The 20,550-nt window shown below is 36.2% G+C and overlaps 2 protein-coding genes across 2 annotated transcripts; both read right to left on the bottom strand.

Moving 5' to 3' along the window:
• Window positions 1-5,587: 5,587 nt before the first annotated feature.
• Window positions 5,588-11,921, bottom strand: LOC145799556 (sugar transport protein 8-like). The gene is made up of 5 exons (XM_082889148.1): window positions 11,906-11,921; window positions 7,567-7,680; window positions 6,968-7,287; window positions 6,114-6,740; window positions 5,588-6,028 (listed from the first exon to the last, which is right to left on the bottom strand). Exons 1-5 carry the CDS (start codon window positions 11,919-11,921, stop codon window positions 5,588-5,590), a joined length of 1,518 nt encoding a protein of 505 aa, XP_082745274.1.
• On the bottom strand, window positions 11,550-19,397 carry LOC114302534 (uncharacterized). The gene is made up of 5 exons (XM_082887127.1): window positions 18,848-19,397; window positions 17,203-17,966; window positions 15,739-15,925; window positions 12,701-12,946; window positions 11,550-11,798 (listed from the first exon to the last, which is right to left on the bottom strand). The coding sequence occupies exons 2-4, from the start codon at window positions 17,493-17,495 to the stop codon at window positions 12,857-12,859; spliced, it is 570 nt and encodes a 189-aa protein (XP_082743253.1). The 5' UTR covers window positions 17,496-17,966; window positions 18,848-19,397; the 3' UTR covers window positions 11,550-11,798; window positions 12,701-12,856.
• Between the last annotated feature and the right edge of the window lie 1,153 nt (window positions 19,398-20,550).

Here is a 20,550-nt window from a genome sequence, read left to right as displayed (position 1 = left end):
CGAGTACCAAGATGATCTCGTAGGGTCCCTCCCAATTTGGGCCAAGCTTGCCCTCTCTGGGATCCTTTTTGTTGCCGACGACCTTTCTCAAGACGAGGTCGCTGACTTGAAACTCCTCTGGGTTGACCTTCTTATTATAAGCTCTGGCAAGCTGCTGCTGGTAAATTTCATTGCTGCCATGGAGCAATTCTTTGCCTGCAGCTGATCTCCTCTGACTTCTTCTATCCCATGTTCTGTTGGGAACCGCAATAGTTGGTGCAATGTTGAGGGAGCAGCCCTCATTGCATGCAGCCATGGCCTCCCTAGAATTGCATTATAAGGGGAGGGTATGTCTATTACGGTGAACTCTATCTGTATCTTTCTAGTGCCAGCCTGCACCTTCAAGCTCGTTGTTTCCAGTGGCCACGTCGGCGTTCCATTGAACCCAACCATTGGGCCATTGGATTGCTCCAAATCATCTGGGTGAAGGCTAAGCTCCTTGTAACACATGACGTACATGATGTCACAAGAGCTGCCTTGGTCGATTAGGATGCGCTTCACTTGGCACTCCCCAACATGGAGGGATATTACCAAGGCATCATTGTGGGGATGTTGGACCATCTCAAGGTTGTCTTCAGTAAAAGACACTGCTGGTCCTTGGTACACCTTGGCCCAATGTCGTTTTTCCCCGACCTGGTACACGTGCTGCAAGTGTTTTACCCTCTAGGTCGCCCCCCATATTTCATTTTTGTTGACCTTCGAGTGAATCACGTTAATTACCCGAAGTCCGCCTGCCTGCGGTTGTTGTGCTGGGGGGTGGAGCTGCTGGTGCCTGAGGCAATCTTACTTGTTCTTCCCTTGTCCTGGCCTTGTCTACAAGGTCCCTTAAATGGCCTTGCCTAACCAGGTCTTCTAGGTGCGCTTTTAGGGCTCTGCAACCCTGAGTTATATGCCCATCTTCGTTATGGTAAGCACAATGCTTACCAAGGCTTCTTCCCATAAATTCTCCTGGCACCCTAGCTGGTGCTCTGAAATAGGACTGGGATCGGATTTTGTCCAGGACTTTGTGGATTGGGATTCGGAACATAGTTATGACTACCTGTGTAGCCCTCAGTCCTATCTCTTTGTTGGATCCGTTGTTACCTCGGCCTCGCTTCGGCGAGCCGTTACCTTTCTCTTGCTTTGTCTCCTTAGTTCCTGACATGTCTTCTTCGGCTCTGGCATACTTCTCGATTCTGGCCATGAGCTCTTCCATGCTTTTTGGCAATGTCTTTGCCAAAGACTTTCGTAGTGGACAGTCGTCTTTTAGGCCGTTCTTGAAAGATACGACCGCCACCTCTTGGTTGCACTCGGGTATTCGGTTGAACACCTCGTAGTACCTTTTTGCGTAGACCCTAAGGCCTTCATCCTTACTGATTCTCAGAGCCATCAATGTGTCCACCCTTAATGGCTGTAGCTTGTTTGTCACGAACCTGGCCACAAACATCTCGGCCAGGCCTTTCCAGGTCTTCACACTTCTCTTTGGCAGTTTCTGAAACTAATCTGATGCAATCTCCCCAAAACATGAGGGGAACACTTTGCAGAGCAACAGCTCGTTCCCACTGTACAATGCCATTGAGTTCAGGTATAATCCAACGTGGAAGTTGGGGTCCAACTTGCCATCGTATATTTGGAACCTCGGCATACTGAATCTCTTTGGAGCCTCAAATTTTTCCAATTCCACCGAGAATGGTGTTCTCGGCTTAGTAGGTGAAGTTACCTCGGAATCGGCATTCTGTTGTTTCCTCTTGAGGTAATCTCTCAAGTCTTCCTTGCTCCGCCCAGGAGCTTGACTATCTCCTGACTTCAGTCTTTTCGACATACTACTCTCAGCTTCATTGTGGGCCCTTTTCGACCTTTCTCCAGGAGTTGTGTTGAAGCACAGATCCTGCCTTTGAACATGCCGATGTTCTCTAGGGTCTAATTCTTTAGTGCGATATGTCCTTCGTAACTCTTCGCTACTTGACTCTCCTCACCCGACCTCCCTGGAAGGCTGGTGAGAGTGTTTTTTGCTTCTGGTGTGCTGAGGGGTTATTGGGATTGGTTTCTGCCCTCCCTTCTGGGCATTGGCCGCTGGAATCGGCGTGTCCTGCAGTGGGAATGGTGGCTGCATGACGTTATTTTGCATCATAAAATTGACGACCGATTGCAGGTCTGCCAACTTGTTTGCCATCTCTTTCACCTCTTCGTCCCTCCGCAGGCATCTACCCATCCATACCTGGAGGTCATCCTCGTTGTAGTATCTGCTTCGATCTAGTTTCTTTGGCACGTCACCATCCTGGCCGACGTCTTTCTTGCCGTGATTCTGGTTCTGAGTCTCCTCATTGCGACCATCTTCCTCCACATTTGGGTCAACGTGCTTACCACTCCCAGCAGGGATTTCGTCCTCAACCTTATCCTTCTGTCTATCACTGGCCATCTATTGTCTTTTCTTTCCCACAGACGGCGCCAAATTGTGTGAGTGAATTTCTGACCACACTGCCATACTCAGTATTCAGCTGGAGAGCACTGGCAAAACAGATGGCACTTGACTGACCTGCAACAGAAATAGAAGATTCTGGCGGTGGTTCGTCCACCCGGGAGCACTCCAACGATCAAGTCAGTATATCTCTCGAAGATAATCAATAGTGCTAATCTCACTATTCAGAATATAAATTGCGTACCTTAGACCCATCGGGGGTGCCTCTCTTTTATAGTTAATTCAATCCTAGTCCCCATAGAAGCCTAGCTTCAATGGACTTCTGCTCAGTGCTTATCCTGGACTCTCCAAGAGATAAAGATAAACTCCCTAAGAGTGTTATCCTTATCCATGCTGAAGTCCTTCCTCATTCTAGGACTCTTGTGCCTTATCCGCTTATCCCAGATTCTGATATCTTCGGAGGTAACCTCGGCCTAGTCGAGATAATCTCGGCGTCATGACCAGGACACGTGGCACCTCGGCTGACACGTCGGCATCACCTTGGCCATGTGTTGGTACTCATAAAATATATCCCCACAATTAATAATATCATGTACTGAATACAGAGACACCTTTAACTGAGCTTTAACCCTAAAAGCAATTCTCACCTTGATTAATTCACAAAGTTCATTCAACTGGAATAGTTTCCCATGAAAGACCACATCGTTTCTGATTCTCCATATTGACCATATACAGGACATTGGGATTGCCTTCCAAATTTGATTTTCAAATTTGCTCCATTTATAACCCCTCCACCATTGTAGCAGCCCATTAACATTATCAGGTATCACCCAATGCACCCCCCACCAATTCATCAGGCACAACCACACCTACCAAATAACAGGGCACCAGAGAAGTACATGATTGACTTTTATAATTCATTAGTTATGACATTTGTGTTAATCAAGACCACTAATGTCATAACTTGTATATGCTATACACCATTTTAACGGTATGCATGAGGTTGTTGCAATGTGATCATAGAAATAGTTTGTAAAATGTTTTTGTTCTTTGGGATTCGAGGTCGGTGCTGTGACAACAAGGTAGCAAGCACCATTCAGTTTGTTATTGTAAAAGAAGCCTTTCTTCTATTCAAATTGAATCACTTTGTATTTAAAAAAATAAATAAATAAGAAAGAAAGCTAAATGAGTTTAATTGGGGGAAAAAAGGTTCATAACTAAAAAATTGAATGAGTTTCATTAGTTGAAAAAAAAAAAAGAATAACTTTGTAGGGAGATTTAGTTGTACAATATTTTTATTTATCTCAATATCACATCTTTGTACAAATAAATTCAAAAGCAAATTAACATTTAAGTAGAAGTACTTAAAACAAATTACACTTTATCCAAATATTTTCAGGAAATTTCAATGGATCCAATAACTTAGATTCTCCATCCCCGCACATGATGAAGCCTCCATGAGAATCTGAGTTGTTTTATCAACTGAAATTCTCTGAAATACTTGGATCAAGTGCCATTTATTTTAAGTACTTCTATTTAAATATTAATGTGCTTTTAAAATTTATTTGTATAGAGATGTTATATTGAGATAATTAAAAATATTGTACTACTCAATCTCCATACAAATTTAATTTTTTTCAACTAATCAAACTCGGTCAATTTTTTTAAGGATAAATTACAAATACACCTCTAAAATTTGTTTAAAATACGGATTTCCCCATGCGGTTTGAAAAATTACAAATATTTTCTTGTCATAATTTTTTATTTAACAAAATTAACTGAAAAAAAAATTCCAACTACTCTACATAAAAATTAATTATTTGAATTATTAATTGAAATATATTTATAATATCATCAAAAACTATTAATTGACTTGATGATTTGTTATTAAAAAGGGTTATTTGTTATGAAATTAGAAACTTCAAAGCGAGGGTGTAATTTTCAGAATCACAAAGGGCAATTCGTATTATAAGCAAATCTCAGGGAGTATAATTGTAATTTATTCCTTTTTTTAATTATGATTTTTATTTCAATTAAACTCATTTAGCTTTGTTTTATTATTATTATTATTATTATTATTATTATTATTATTATTATTATTATTATTATTATTATTATTATTATTATTATTTTTATTTTTATTTTTAACTGCAAAGTGGTGCAATTTGAATACAAGGAAGGCTTCTTTGAAGTCCTATCATAATCTCCAAAATTAAAAAATATACAGATTTTATTAGATAGAATATCCATCGAAATCTAATTTAGATAACAAAAATTGTAACCAAATAATGAAATGTGAGTCCTGAGGATTAATATTCTCAGTCATATGCTATAATTTGCCCAATCAAATCGGCCCAAAGAGTAATCTAAAAAATGTAATTATTTGAGAGGTAATCTGAAAAAACTTAACTAGAGAAAAAATAAAATAATAGTCACAAAAAATAACATGAAATGTGATTTTTTTTTTTTTTTTTATAGATTTGTTTACAAATAATTTACTTTTTAGGTGATCTGAATTAGGTATATTTAAAAGGGATAATTGGTGAAAAGTCCACACTTATGGGACCATATTTTATTTGGTCCAATATTTAATATTTATTTTGATCAAAATGACATGTTTAATGGAATTGTTTGCTGAGAAAGACAAATTATTATTTTGAATGAATTTTTTCCAATTTTCTCCACCGTCGAACCACTGTCGGACCATTTTCAGCAATCCGAAAGTTCATCAAAAAATTCACCATCACCAGCAGCATCAGTGGTGGTGGTGGTAGTGGTAATATAGACAGATTTGTAGATTAGGTGGACATAAATGTGATGCATGAACAATTAAAGGGATGACACATAAACAAATAAGTGGATAGATGTATGATGGTCCAAGCCTAAACCTGACCCACTTGTCTTTGTTTGATCGATTGTGGATATGATTTTATGGTTTTAGAGTTGGATCTCCTCATTTGAATTATTGTTGTTGTGGTCATTGTTAGGAGGATTTTGTTGAGTTTTTCTGTCCATAGAAAAAAAAAATTATGAACGACATATCTTCCAAAACAGTTAACAAACTCCATAAAAACACTAAAAACAATTCCCCAAAAAAGGGGAAGAAAATGATGTTCTCATCAACAATCGGTTTTAATAGGTGTGTCATGATCAGACCATCTCCTGGCTCTTTAGACCGTCATCATCCATGAACTTCTTCCACACCGGATGCTGCTTCCACACCCTTTCCACAATGGAATCGATCGGAACGCCCTTCGTTTCCGGCACCAGGAACACCACAAACAATCCCATGACCAAAATCCAAGCCGAGAAGAAAAAGAATATGAAGGCTCGCATGTGACAGAGCATCGATAAGAAAGCTTGAGCCACAAGGAAAGTCATCAACATGTTGGAGCTGACAGCGAAAGCAAAGCCTGAAGTTCTAGTCTCGAGAGGGAAGGTTTCGCTAGGAATCAGCCAACCAAGAGGTCCCCATGACCATGCAAAGCACATAACATACAAGCACACCAGCACCACCACAACCACAGCGAGTCCTTTGTCCATTGTCCCAGTAGTATTCAAGTGAGTCAGTAGAATTGCACCAATTGATACCTGAAATTGGATTCAATTAATTAGTACAAGCACTAAGTGAGAAGAATTTAAATGTAATTACAAAGAAGTGAAATTAATTTAGTACCTGGCAAATGAACATTTGGACACAGGCTTGGAGAAGCAACTTTCTTCTTCCAATCTTATCAACAAGATAGATTGAAACAAAAGTACTTGCCACATTCACTGTCCCAGTAATCACCGCAGACAACAACGAAGCATCGTTCTTGAACCCCATGGTCTGAAACAGAACCGGTGCATAGAACATAATCGCATTAATCCCAGTCATCTGCTGAAATATCTGCAACATAATTCCTATGACTAGTGGTGGCACGCTCGAGCGCTTCATCAGTTTCTTGAAAGGTTGCTTCACTTCCTTGGCTATCTCACATGCCCTTTTCACTTCTTCATACTCGTCATCCACGTTGTCCACGCCTCGGATTTTCTTGAGTGCTGCTTTGCCTTTAGTGTCCTTGCCTCGTTCGATAAGGCTAGCCGGTGTTTCGGTGAGAATCATGGAGCCGAAGAAAAGGACAAGGCCGGGAATGCCGGCTATGGCTAAGGAGACCCTCCATCCAATTGGGTGGAGGGTGGAAGTGAAATAGTTGACAACGCCAGCTATGAGAATTCCAATTGTGACAAATAGTTGGAAGAGAATGTTGACTGCCCCTCTGTGTTGGACCGGTGCTATCTCCGATAAGAACACTGGAACAGCCTAGAATCATAGATTATAGTTAGGGGGAAAAAAAATTTCCTTATTTATCATAAACTTTATGTAAAATAAATATACCTCAAAGGGTTGATTGAACATTAAAAATTTGAGGACAAAATCTAAAATTTTGTCAGTTAACTTCAGCTCTGTGATTAGTCGAGGGTGGACAAACTCACCTAGACACTCTATTCTTAAAATATAAAATTTATTTTAGGCACAAAATAATATACCTCATTGCCAAATCCAACTCCAATGCCAAAAAGAATCCTGCCAAGAATGAGCATCCATTTGTGCTCAGCAAGAGCACTGAACCCAGCTCCTCCAATGAAAAATAGGGATGCTACTAGAATTGTGGGCTTGCGACCAAATATACGACATGCCTTTGATGCACCAAAGCTTGCAACCAAAGCAGCAAGGTACAGTGATGATGTGAATAGCTGAAGCAACTGATCATCATATTTGCAGTAATTGTCTTCCTTTGCATGAAGTTTCCTCTCGTGAACTTTTGGAAAGAATTTTATTAAGAAATCATCCATTGCAGTCACACCACCTATAAAGTCAAAGTCAAAATAATAAGATTCGATTGTTTACTCGAATGAATTAGAAACCAAACACATAAACGAAAAATGATCATTGACACTCACATATAAATAATAATTTTGCAACAAACATCAATAAACCTTTATGAATCATTACTTAATAATAATTGTTTCAATTATTTAGTGTATAACTTTTAGACTTCCTATTTTAAAGCATATAATAATATATATATATATATATATATGATTTTCTAATCAAAGAACTATATCAATATAGTTGAGGGCATTACCTGAAATTCCAATATCATAACCAAACATTAGGCCTCCAAAAGCTGCGACAATCCAACAAGCAACCACATATACAGTGATTTTCGATTTGAATACTTCTGCATTAGCCATCTTTGCTTCTCCAAATTGAAAAACACACACTCAAAATTATTAATCTTCTTCAAACAAGAAATCTCACGGGAGAGAGAAGACAGAATGAAAAAAACCTCACAGAAGAGAGAAGATAGAATGAGATAAAGAAGGGTAATTGGATGCTTTTATAACAATGAATTCCCATTAATTTTGGGATTTTGAGATGGATAGGATTTGGGAAATCTTAGTAGCTTATTTTTGCTGGAAAATAGTTCCAATGGTCAAATCTCTTATCCTTTCTGACAAGGAATAACAATGAATTCCCATTAATTTGGGAAACCTTAGTAGCCTATTTTTGCTGGAAAGTAGTTCCAATGGTCAAATCTCTTATCCTTTCTGACAAGGAATGTAATTGTTTTTCATGTGATCCATCGTGTGAGATATTTAGTAAACTTCTTAATAGGTCCTATTTTTGGGTTAAGGATCAGTCTCTTTTATTAATAGTACTTAATGGATAATAAATCTTAAAAATAAAACATCTAAAATTTTGATACATCTTTTGGAATCTCTACCATTTTTCATTCTTTTTGAGTAATGCTAAAGATCCCAAAAAAATTATTAAATTTTTTATCAAATGTCTCAAATGGGTGTGGGACTCACATGTTGAGATTTCAAAAACTGTATTAAAATTTTTAACAAATGTGTCACATGGGTGTGAGACACCGAAAAGTTGTACCAGAATTTCTACCAAATTTGCCCATGACAGATTTGGTTGAAATTTTAGTACATCTTTTGAGGTCTCTAAGATTTCTTTATCTTTTGATGTGGGTCCCACACTGATGTCACATATTTGGTAAAAATTTTAGTGCATCTTTTGAAATCTTTTGTATTTTTTATTTTTTTTTTAGAAACCGTTTTTTCATTTAATAAGGTCAAACATGTTTGAATGCAGAAGTAAAGTGGATTTATTAAAAATAGTTATAATAATTATTATTTGCTTTTATATATTTTTTAGTTTCCCTTCTGTTATTTTGGATAGTCATGACATGACTCATATTTGTAAAATCCGAGGAGGGAAGAAAACAAATCTTTCATGGTAAAAGATTCACTATATAAAGTATTTATTATTTTCACAAACAATTAAGAAATTTGATTTCCTCACTCGCATGAAATCTTACATTCGTATAAAAATATTAAGAGTAAATAATACCAGTAGTTCTTATACTATCATTTTAACTCCTATAATTTCAATTAGCTTATTTTTTAATTTAATTTATGATTTTGTCTCAATTTAATTCAATTGATTACAATTTCTAGTATTTTTCTTATGAACAATGTGCATATAAGCGACATTGGTCATGCTTTTATAGATAAAATTAAAAACTTGTGTAATTTAGTAAGTTACATCCATCCACTCAGTGATTTTTTTTTTTCAAAAACCCTAATCAGCGTTATAATTATACCAAATTGATATAAAATCTAAAATTAAGAATCAAAATTAAACTAATTGAAATGAGAAATACTGAGATGACACAAGACAAAATGTAGACACTACCGAGAAAATTTGTCCAAATATTATCCATGAAATAATAAAAAATAGTTGAACCCCTAATATTTTAAAAAATAAATTACACCGACACCTATAGATTTTCCTTTGACACTTAAGAAATTACGCTACACCCTAAGATTTCAGTTTCCATTACAATTTTTTCCCCTTCTGTCAATCCCCATTAGGAGACTTGGCAATTCTGGATAACATCAGAAATAAAAACTATCAAAATATCAATTATAACCCTCAACCCAAATGATGAAGACTTTGGATGATTTGGTAATGTAATTAGTACCTTAAATTAAAGTTTGGGGACTTCTATTTAGGTCCTAATAGGTGAACTTATTGACCAATAGGTCCTGTGAGAATTCATGGCATTTTTTACCAAACACTATTAAAAAATATCACTAGTTTTTAATTTTTAGCGACAATTTAAAAATTGTTAAAAAAATGTCACTAATTATAAGTTTTAGTGACAGTTTAAAAAAATAGTCACAAAAAAGTCACTAATTTTTAAATTTCAACGACAGTTTAAAAAATTTTGTCACAAAAAAAGTTACTAATTATAAGTTTTAGCGACAATTTATAAAAACTGTGACAAAAAGTCCCTGATTGTCAATTTTTAGCGACATATGCAAAAATTCGTCAAAAAAGATTACTTTGAGCAATGATTTTATTAAGACTTATTTTCAATAGGACTTGCGAATTAAGTCTAACTATTAGGACTTATTGATAATTTATCTTAAAGGGTTTTTGTAAATATTGTGTTTCAAGATGGGCCACAATGACACTGAAGAAAACAATTGCTGGTAGTTTTTTCTTAGATAATTGTGGGTAAAGGGTTTGATAATTTTTCTGAACGTATTGATAGGTAAAATTATATTGGTACCCATATCTACCCCACACACAAAAAAAAAAAAAAAAAAAAAAAAAAATCCAGAGTGCTCTGTTTTGGACTACTGCTACTTTTGTTGTTGCAGGAATTTTGACTAAGTTCTAGTTACACATTTCATGTGCACCTTGAAAGGAAGAATGGGAACTTGTATCAAAAGTATTTGGATTGATTATATTGATTGAATTGATCACAAATTGATGCATTAGAATGAGTCATTAAAAGGGTTTATACAAGAACACAATTCACAGAAATAAGAAATAAAAGTGGTCATGTATATAATTAATTATAGAATCATGTTTTGAAACTTTTATATAATTCAATACTTAAAAATGTAATGAAACAAGGGAAAAGAGAAATTCAAGGACAAATAATCTTTGGTTATCTTCAACCACTTTTGTCCAGTGTAGGCATTGACTAACATTATATTGCATGTGTCACTACAAGAATTCGCACTTTTGCCGACTAAAAATTTGGTCGGCAAAAGTCTATTTTTAGTCCGCAAAAGTTATCCGCGACTAATTTTTTTGGTCGCCACTTTAGTCGCCAATTGAGGGTCGTGGAAAGTAATTAGCGACTAAAAAATATTTTAGTCGCGAAAAAATTATATTTGCCAACTAAATTTTTAGTCGTGAAATATATAATTATTGCGACTAATCCATTTAGTAGCTAAAACACTTTAGTCGCGAAAAGTCATATTTTTTCGACCAAACATGTTAGTCGCCAATTCGCACATTCAACGACCAAATAGTTTGGTCGGCAATTGTCGCCCATTTCCACGACCAACTAATTTGGTCACCAATTGTCACATTCCGCGACCAAAACAATTGGTGGGCAATACATTCCACGACCAAAAATATTGGTCGACAATATTCACTACAAGAAAATCGCATTTTTGGCGATTAAAAATTTGGTCGACAAAAGTCAATTTTTAGTCGACAAAAGCTATTCGCGACCAATTTTTTTGGTCGCCACCTTGGTCGCCAATTGAGGGTCGGCAAAAGTAATTAGCGACTAAAACTTTTGTTAGTCGGGAAAAAGTTAAATTTGCCGACTAAGTTTTTGATCGCTAAATATATCATTACTGCGACTAATCCATTTAGTCGCTAAAACACTTTAGCTGCGAAAAGTGACATATTCCCGACCAAACATGTTAGTCGCCAATTGGCACAATCCACGACCAAAAAATTTGGTCGCCAATTATCACATTCCACGACTAAAAAGTTTGGTCGCCAATTGTGGCATTCCACGACCAAAAAATTTGGTCGCCAATTGTGACATTCTAAGACCAAAAAGTTTTGGTCGCCAAAAGGAATGTTTGCGCCAACATACAATAAAATAAACTTATAATTCATAATAATATATCCAATCTATTCAATACAATCTGTAATTTACAATAATCAATCAAACCAACAATTCACCTGAATCATAAACATTCAACAAACTATATAAATCATCAAACTCTAAACCTGTTTAATTAAAGTCAGCAACTATTATAAGTTTTCATCCACAAGTAATTCCAAACTACATATTCGTTCAATTAAAAATCCGCTTGTAATCTATATAATCATCCAATTCACATCCACTTAGCATTAAAATTTAAAACATATTCCTTAAGTGAAGAGTAGAACTCTCTTCACTTTCCAGGCCTCATAAGCCCGAACAAGAGCAAGGTTATCACTGTAATCACGTGAAAATTGTGCTTTTGCTGCTTCTGCTAGCTGCAAAGAGAAAGACACACAAATCAATTAGTGAAACTGATAAGATAAGATACTCAATTTTCTAGCAAAAGCTATCTATTAGTGAAACCACAACTAAAATACCCAACTAACAACTATAGACATAAAATTATAATAGCATAAAAAATCAAGAAAAATCATGATGGATCCGACTATTAAAGTTATAATAGCATTGAGCTGCTAAGGGGGCAGGAAAAGGAAACAAAATTACACTGTGGCACATTGTCAATGAAGATTTTGAAGTAGAAAAACATGAATCATCCATTATAATTTTGTAGCTGTTGGCATGAACACAATGAATGATAAGAATCCACCACCCACTTTATTTTTACCTAAATTATATATATATTAACTTGCTGTGCTGAGTAGGGAAAAAATTGTACAATGATGATATGACATGATTATGGATGCATGATATATTTCTCCGTAATTAAATTTTTATAAGTATAATAACAAATCTCACTACATGTAAATGTGACAAGTACACATTATATCAAAATAGAGCATAAGCCAGAGCTAGCCACTGCAACCCCAGCTGCAGCAAGACCAGGCCAGGTCAACACAGCAAGACTGCAGTACCAGCCGCAGCCAGAGCAACTAAAGTCAGAACAGAAAGGGCTGTAGCTTCAGTCATGCTCACGTGTTATAAAGAGAACTAGCATAACTGTTTCAAGTAGTTAGGCTGTTAGAATTAAACCATGGTTAGATTAGTTTGTTATGATTAGATTAAATATAAAAGCACTGAATCTTTGTAATCAATTCATCAATCATGGTTTTTGCTGGGTTAAAGGAATTGAGCCTAACAAGTGTAAGGATAATATGGCTTTGAGTACAATAAGAAAGAAAGTTTTTATGTAAAAGAAAAACTCCGTAAAGATTGAAACCTCAAGAGATATCTCAATTTTAACACCTTCTTTGGCTCCTACAGCTTGATGAATCCCCTCAGACCATCTCCTTTTCTCTTCAACTCTCCCTGTCAACTACAGAAATGTCTTGTTGTGCTAATGTGAGTATTCTGCTCAACTCTCCCCTAAGACCATTTATGCACTCGGTTCAACCGTTTCATAATTGAAGTCCTTCAGAGTATCCAAACTACAGGTGCTAAGTGTCCTAATATAACGCATCAAAACCTATTCAAACAATAAGTTCATAAAATTAACGAACAGTAGCAAACACCAATAGCCCAACAGTGTGATAGACAATGTAACTAATCAAAAAGTAAATGGCAGTACTACAAGAAATCAAATAGTAGCAAGTTCATCTAAATATTTCTTGTCTAGTAAATGGCAGTAATTAAAATTGAATATGCATTTCAAAAAGTTATTAAAGTTTAAGATACACTCGAAATATTCCAAGGGTCAGTTCATCTAAATAGAATTACTTGTAGTACTGAAGGTAATCTACGTTTGAGCAGATGCTGAAGACGTTGTCAACCTAACTATTAGCAGTTATGAGGGAGAGTTACTTGGGGGACCTTAGCAAACATTAGCAGACGTAGTCATGCTGAAGGTAATCTACCTTCAGTGATGAGGGAGAGTTAGGTTGTGGGGTGGCTGAGATAGATGGGGTTGCAAGGGAGCAGGGGGAGAGAGAGAGAGTGAGAAGATGGAGTGTGATTTCTGAAAAATCTAGAAATCCCCTAGATGTTGATTTGTGATTATGTATCAATTTTAAGCAGAATATAACAATCCCAATCAAACAATCAAGACAAAGAGACACAGTGATTTAACGTGGAAAAAACCACAATTGGACACCTCCAACTGTGATAAAAAAACCACGGGCAACAGCCACAAGAACAATCCACTAAGAAGAATTAAAGGAATTACACAGGTATACTCTCAATTACCTAGCGAATCCACAACGCCTAATTGAACCAACCTCTATGTGCCTCTTCCAACCCCATCTTCACCACGGAATTGTCTTTCTGATGAGCCACTCCGGATTCCACCAAAGCTTCAGGCTCGAATTCTTCAGAATCCACAACTGAAGAATAACTCTCTCTTTTGTGTATAACAAACAAACCTTTGATGTACTCTCTTTAGATCATGAGTTGAATACTCAATAAAAACATCAAAGAAAACTCCCAAAGTATCCCCAGATATAAACCCTAGAAACCAAAAAGAAGATCTAGAGAAGTTCTCCTAAAATCTGACCCAACACGCGAATTTATAGAATCTGTCCCGCAATCTCCGCTCGAGCTCAACACAGCCCGCTCGAGCGGACTGACCAAAAACTGCGTGCGAACAAACTGAGATGCGCTCGAGCGTAGGAGCATCCGCTCGAGCGTAAAATCACACATTCCAGTATTTTTACAGGCGACTGCAGAGATGCTGAGAGCTTCCAATCCCCGCTCGAGCGTCACTTTCCCCGCTCGAGCGGGAAGGCCAAAACTGGAAAAACTAGAAAAATATAACATGCTTGGACAGGCAACTTTGAATGCATTTTTGCATTTTGCTTCGGGGGCGCTGCCCCTCGACCCCGCCGTGGCGCTGCCCCGGACCCGCCAAGGGGCGCTGCCCCCTGGACCCCCGCGAGCTGACCAGGCAGCTCGATCCCCGTCATAATCAGCGAAGTGGCAATCTTGAAAGCATTGTCAACACAAACTTCTCTGAAAGGCTTGATTCGGGTTGGATTCGCATCTAAACACTCAAAGTCTCACTGAAATAAAAATGCGAATAAAATTACAACTCAAAGGAGTTTTGTCAAATGGGTTTGCCAAGAAATAAAACCTAACAATTTCTTTTAGAAAAATGTGATTCAATTAAGGAATACTGGTGCTTGGATATAAGTAATTATCTACGTTTAAGGGTATGATAGATATTTTAGTATAAACGTGATGGCCACTATTTTCCATCCATGAGATTAACAAACTGTACGTGTTAAAGTGTTAAATGAATTTAAATTTTGAGGTATGTACAGTGTAATCATGCCAAAACTATGAAGCTATCTATATTTCTAATTACTTGAGGGAGGTCTACATAATTTACCCTATTATTTATCACTTATTAGTTAAGAAGTACGCACATGAATATGTGACACGACACAGACATACGGACACAAATTTTTAAAAGATGCAGGGCACGACATGTTGGGGACATGTTCAAAACATATAATTCTATATATTTATTATATATCATATTTTTAAATACTTAATATTTATTTTATATCAAATATTTAATTTTATCAAATTTATTAAGTATGCTATTTTAATAAAATAAATTAAAATTTTAATTTTTTTTTTGAACTTTACCAACTTTACCAATCTGATCCATATCAGAGAGAGGAGGAGCATGTATTATACATTTCTAAAAGCAGACACAAAATAAACCATGAAATAATGGTTCACTGCTCAGTGAATAAGAAAGATAATCATTATTTATGTCCAACCTAGTTGATTTTGTGCTATTAAGGGGAAAAAGAAGAAAAAAATCAATCCTGTAGTTCCCCACACCTTCCCACTCCCTAAGTTTGTCGGTTATAATATTACTAACATGCAAAGAACCCAATTACAAAATTTAGCCAACAAATGATGTTCCGTGTTACACTAAAATGTTCTTATACAATTCAACAGATCCTCTGCAGATGCAATATTTCCTTTCTCAGTCTAAAACTAGCAAAATTTCTGGGAAAAACAATTATTTATTAGAAAAATGATTTGGACCCCCATGACCCCCACTGGCCTGAAATTGGCCAGTTTTTTTTTTTTTTTTTCCTTCTCCAATCACCAACCCCCACATGTGTGGGGGGGTGGTGGGGAGAGGGGGTATCAATCACTTCCATATTTAATACATAAATGTCCACTGTGTTTGAACGTTTCAGAAAAAAAAATCCAAAAAATCAAATCTGAAAATTTAATAACCAAATTTTGAACAGAAAATCAACTAGAAGCAGCTCGAGAGAGAATCCACACAACACTAATTACCTGTTTACCATCAGGGCTCCAGCTAACAGCGTAAATGCTGCCTTTATGACCATCCTCTAAGGACAGCTCTCCAATTTTCTCTCCAGTTTTCGCATCATATATTTTACCCTTCTTATCAGAGCTTACCGTAATGAACTTGCTACCATCTATACAAAACTGTACACAACTGACAAAATTTGAATGATCCCTGCATATCAATAACATCACCTTTTTGTAAAGCGTAAACTTTTGAAATGCATATTCAATTTTAATTATTGCCATTTACTAGACAAGAAATATATTTTATGATGAAAAGAGCAACAACTAGAAGTTCATCTAAATATTCGAAGCAGAAATCTAAACAAGAAATATACTTATTTAAGATACACTCTCATACAATTATAAGTTCTCCGTCCCACAAACAGCATACTGCATTCTCAGAAACTGAATTTAGCTTTGGAGTAGATAATGAGAGACCCCTAATTGAAGTTTCCTTCAAAAGGGACAGTTCTGGTAGGGAGCTATAATTTCAGAAAAGCAGCGTTCAGGTGGATATGCATCAAATCAATTATGTGATGCAATACTGAAAATGAAAATTCTGCAGGACTAGTTCCATTATTTTCTTTGATCATTGAATTAGAGAGGACACTTGTCCTAAATTTCCTTATTTTTCTCATTGAATATTGGGAACAATCTTGCACAAGGCTGAATGACTGCAAAACTGATTCAACTTGAGATTAAAACAGTTATTCTTATCTATTTAGGGCTATATAGAGTCCTTCATTTATGTCTGCTACAGGTGCATTTGGATGAAAAATGCCTAATGAATTTCCAAATGCCTAATGAATTAACAAATTCTCCTAACCCCATTGCATTTCACATCAAACAAATCAAATATCTGCATAAACAAAATCGAATCAACATATATATTTTTTGTGGATCAATAAGCACACAATCACATGAAATCAATTCTTAGAAGCCAAATCGTCTATATAACTTGTAAGGGTATATATAAAGTATAGTATTAAAAAAAAAGAAACCATTTTTTACTTTTCAAATTCTTGACCAGGGAGATAAAGTGGTTGATGCATCACATGATAAGACCACAACACCAAAAGACATGATAAGGCAGGATGAGAAAAAGTCACAGGGAACCATGTCATTACTAGGCTTTATAGTCATTACTAGGGTACATGTCATTACTAGGCCAAGTGCTTAAAGTCAATAGGGTTTACAGTTCCATTTTTTACTGCTGATGGTCTAAACATAAAGCTTGTCAATATTTCATGTCAATGGTTACACATAAATTACAGTAGCTGTAGGCCTACAATGCATGAAGTTAACATGTCATACTACTGAATATGCTTCAGAAGCCTTACGGACATAGCAGTTGTCAAATAGAGATCTAAAACTTTAACCATTCAAGGCAGTTTAATGTACTATTTGCATCACCAAAATATACCAGAAAGAGGACAGTTAATATACCAAACACTGTCTGGATCATCATCTGAATCACACAGCGGAGGTCGCGTTCCTGCCTCACGACTTAAGTAGCAACTGTTGTTCAAGGGCTTCTGCCAAATTGCAATATACCCCTCCTTCACAAGATTCCAACAAACGTGGGTTGTAAGATTAATCATCTCTGAAGATGAAGGAAGACAAACGATCAGTAAACTGAACTTCTTGTCTGATGTGCTGCACATGTTACTCCTATTTAGACCACCAATAAAATGCAATGGAAACACTTCATTTGGGTGCACTGGAAGATTGACCTTCATTAAACAAATTATGGGGCACCCAGATGAACTAACATATTACATGCTTTAGGACCTTTCCCTGCCATTTTATCTAAGTACCATAACCAGTTTGCAAATTTTTTGTTCTCCAAGCTGGGGTAGTTACCAAATTCAGATTCCTTAATTTTTTTCTAAGTTATAAACAATTGCAGAAGTCACTCTGTAAGCAATTGGGATTCAACAGGGAGATCAAATGCAAACTAAGGTGCACAATTTTTCATATAAGGCTATAACAGAAAGCTGTGCAAACATTCGAAACTCAAACTCAAAAATGCTTATCGACTCACTAAAGTGAAAATAACTGTTCATCTTATTTTATAAACAAATTCTGCTTAGTCATGCCTTCTCACTGCTCTTCAAGGGCTAATTCATGCTTATAAACAGGCTGTGCTGCCCAAGCAAAGTATCCTCCTGCACGTAGCATCCTGTTGACCTCGAGCAGCAAAATTCCATCTTTGCCACAATGAAAGAAACAAGCAAAGGCATGATAAGAATATGTCCCACAAATGAACATCAACAATTTTCCCATATAATATCTACTACTCTTTCCAGATAACAGATTTCCACAATGATAATGATATGCCACATGGAAAATAGTGAGGATAGACGACATGGAACAACTAGGTTATAAATTATAATGCATAAACAAGAATGATTACACATTGGCGTCATAAACTTGTAGATATGAATCATATGGTAAATAAAAATGCTTAATTGCCTTTTAAACTACTTTATCTCTTATCAATTGGAAGTGTGAAATGAGGAATTAGGCTACAACACAATACATATACACACATACATATACTAAGTGATTGTCGAGGCAAAGCTCTTCACATGTCAAAACAAAACCTGGTGGAACTTTCATTACAGTCAACAACTAACAAATACACGGAATCAGAGTGTCGACAATAAATGAAAAATTGTCATAAACTACATTTCTTAGCATAAAAACCTATTCGATGGTTATAATTTTTTCAACTAAAAGTTTGAAGGTATGGAAATCCCACGGTGATCAATGATCCACTTCAGGAAAGAACTGATGGAACATAGAGAATTGGGATCTCATATCAGACATTCACTTGCCAGTTTGAGACTGACAAAGTCATCAATCTTTATGCAGGTGGTGGTTCCATTACCCATATCAACAATACAAGAAGTTAATAAGAAACATATTTGGCATGAAAATTGTATTTAACCTTTGAGAGAAATTCTGCAAGGAAGCAATAGGAGGTGCAACACTTCCAATATATACTCTAATGCCTAATTAGTTGTTCACTAAATCATTTTCTACCCAACAAAGATAATAAATTAAATTATGAGAGAGAATAGCATACCATCACGAGTCCAATTAATTCTACATCTTGAACAATGTATCAAGTCAAAAGCTTGATAGGGTTTAAGATCTGTTCGGATTATAAAACTACATCATTGTTGTTCCAAGGATACACAGTCACATAGAGATATAGAGGAACCATTTCAACCCAGTCATTAGAGGAACCGACTGGAATGAGAGAGTCGAAAGAAGACTCAAAAGAAGCGTACCGTCTCGCCGCCGAACTAGTCTCGCCGCTGACTGAAACCCTTCCCCTTCAACCCCAGTCTCTCTTCAAACCCTCTATCTTCTCTCTCTCATATTAAGGTTTGCTCACTGTTTTGAAACATTGTGAAATTAAGGGCTCTACAAACCTGAAAGGAAATGAAAAAAAATGGGGGAAAAGGCAGAGGGAAAAAAAAAGGGGGAAATTAAGTTTGGGCGGGCGGAAAAAGAGAAGGGGGAAATAGTTTTATTTTTATTTTAATTAATTTTTTTATTTGATAGAAGTAGGGATAATATTTTAATGAAAAATATTTTTCGTTAAAATAAAGTTAATTTTTTATGGTCGATGAATAATATTTTTTGTGATCCATTTTTTTTTTGGGGGGGGGGGGGAATAGTTTTATTTTTATTTTTATTATTTTTTTTATTTGATAGAAGTAGGGATAATATTTTAATGAAAAATATTTTTCGTTAAAATAAAGTTAATTTTTTATGGTCGATGAATAATATTTTTTGTGACCCATTTTTTTTTGGGGGGGGGGAAATAGTTTTATTTTTATTTTTATTATTATTTTTATTTGATAGAAGTAGGGGTAATATTTTAATGAAAAATATTTTTCATTAAAATAAAGTTAATTTTTTATGGTCGATGAAAATTATTTATTGTGACCCTTTTTTTTTTTTGTTACTAAAAATCAAGAGCTAATTTTTTGTAGTAGAGGAGAGGGAGCAGCAGTAGTGGTGAAGGTGGTGGATAAGAGGTGAGGTGGTGGTGGTGGTGGTGGTGATGGCGAAGGAGATTAGTGGTGAAGTTGTGGTCATGATTGAGGAGATAGAGTAGCGGTGGTGAAGGAAAGGTAATAGTAGTAGTAGTAGTGGTGGTAGCAGTGGTGGTAGTGGAGTGGTAGCGATGGTGGTAGTAATGGTAGTCGTAGAGATGGAGTGGCAACAGTGATAATAATGGTGGTAGTGAAATGGCATTTGCAGTAGTGGTGAAGGTGGTAGAGGAGATGGGTGGTGAGAGAGAGAGGAGTGAGAGACAGATAGAGAAGAGAGATAAAGAGATAGAGTGATGAACGAGAGAGAGAGAGACATAAAATGGTCGCTAAAAGTGCATTTTCTTGTAGTGGAGAGCTCGATAAATAGAGAAGAGTGGAGAGAGAGAATGAGCAAGATGAACATAATGGGGGAGAGAGATAGACAGACACAGAGAGAGAAAGAAAGAGAGAAGAGTGATGAGTGAGAGACAGACAGATAGACACAGAGAGAGAAAGAGAGAGAGAGAGAGAGAAGAGTGACGAGTGAGAGAGTGACAGAGAGAGAAAGAGGTATATATATAGAGAGAGAGAGATAGAGAGACAGACAGATAGAAAAAGAGAGAGAAACAAAAGATGAGCGAGAGATAGACAAAGAGAGAGAGAGAGAGAGAAAGAGAGCAAAAAGAGATAATCGAGAGAAAGACAGAGAAAAAGAGAGAGAGAGAGAGAGAAGAAAGATGAG

This window comes from Camellia sinensis, chromosome 9, assembly GCF_055761805.1.
Source record: "Camellia sinensis isolate YWXY chromosome 9, ASM5576180v1, whole genome shotgun sequence".
NCBI lineage: Eukaryota > Viridiplantae > Streptophyta > Magnoliopsida > Ericales > Theaceae > Camellia > Camellia sinensis.
Note: the sequence above shows the minus strand (reverse complement) of the source record. Positions and strands in the feature narration are given on the sequence as shown.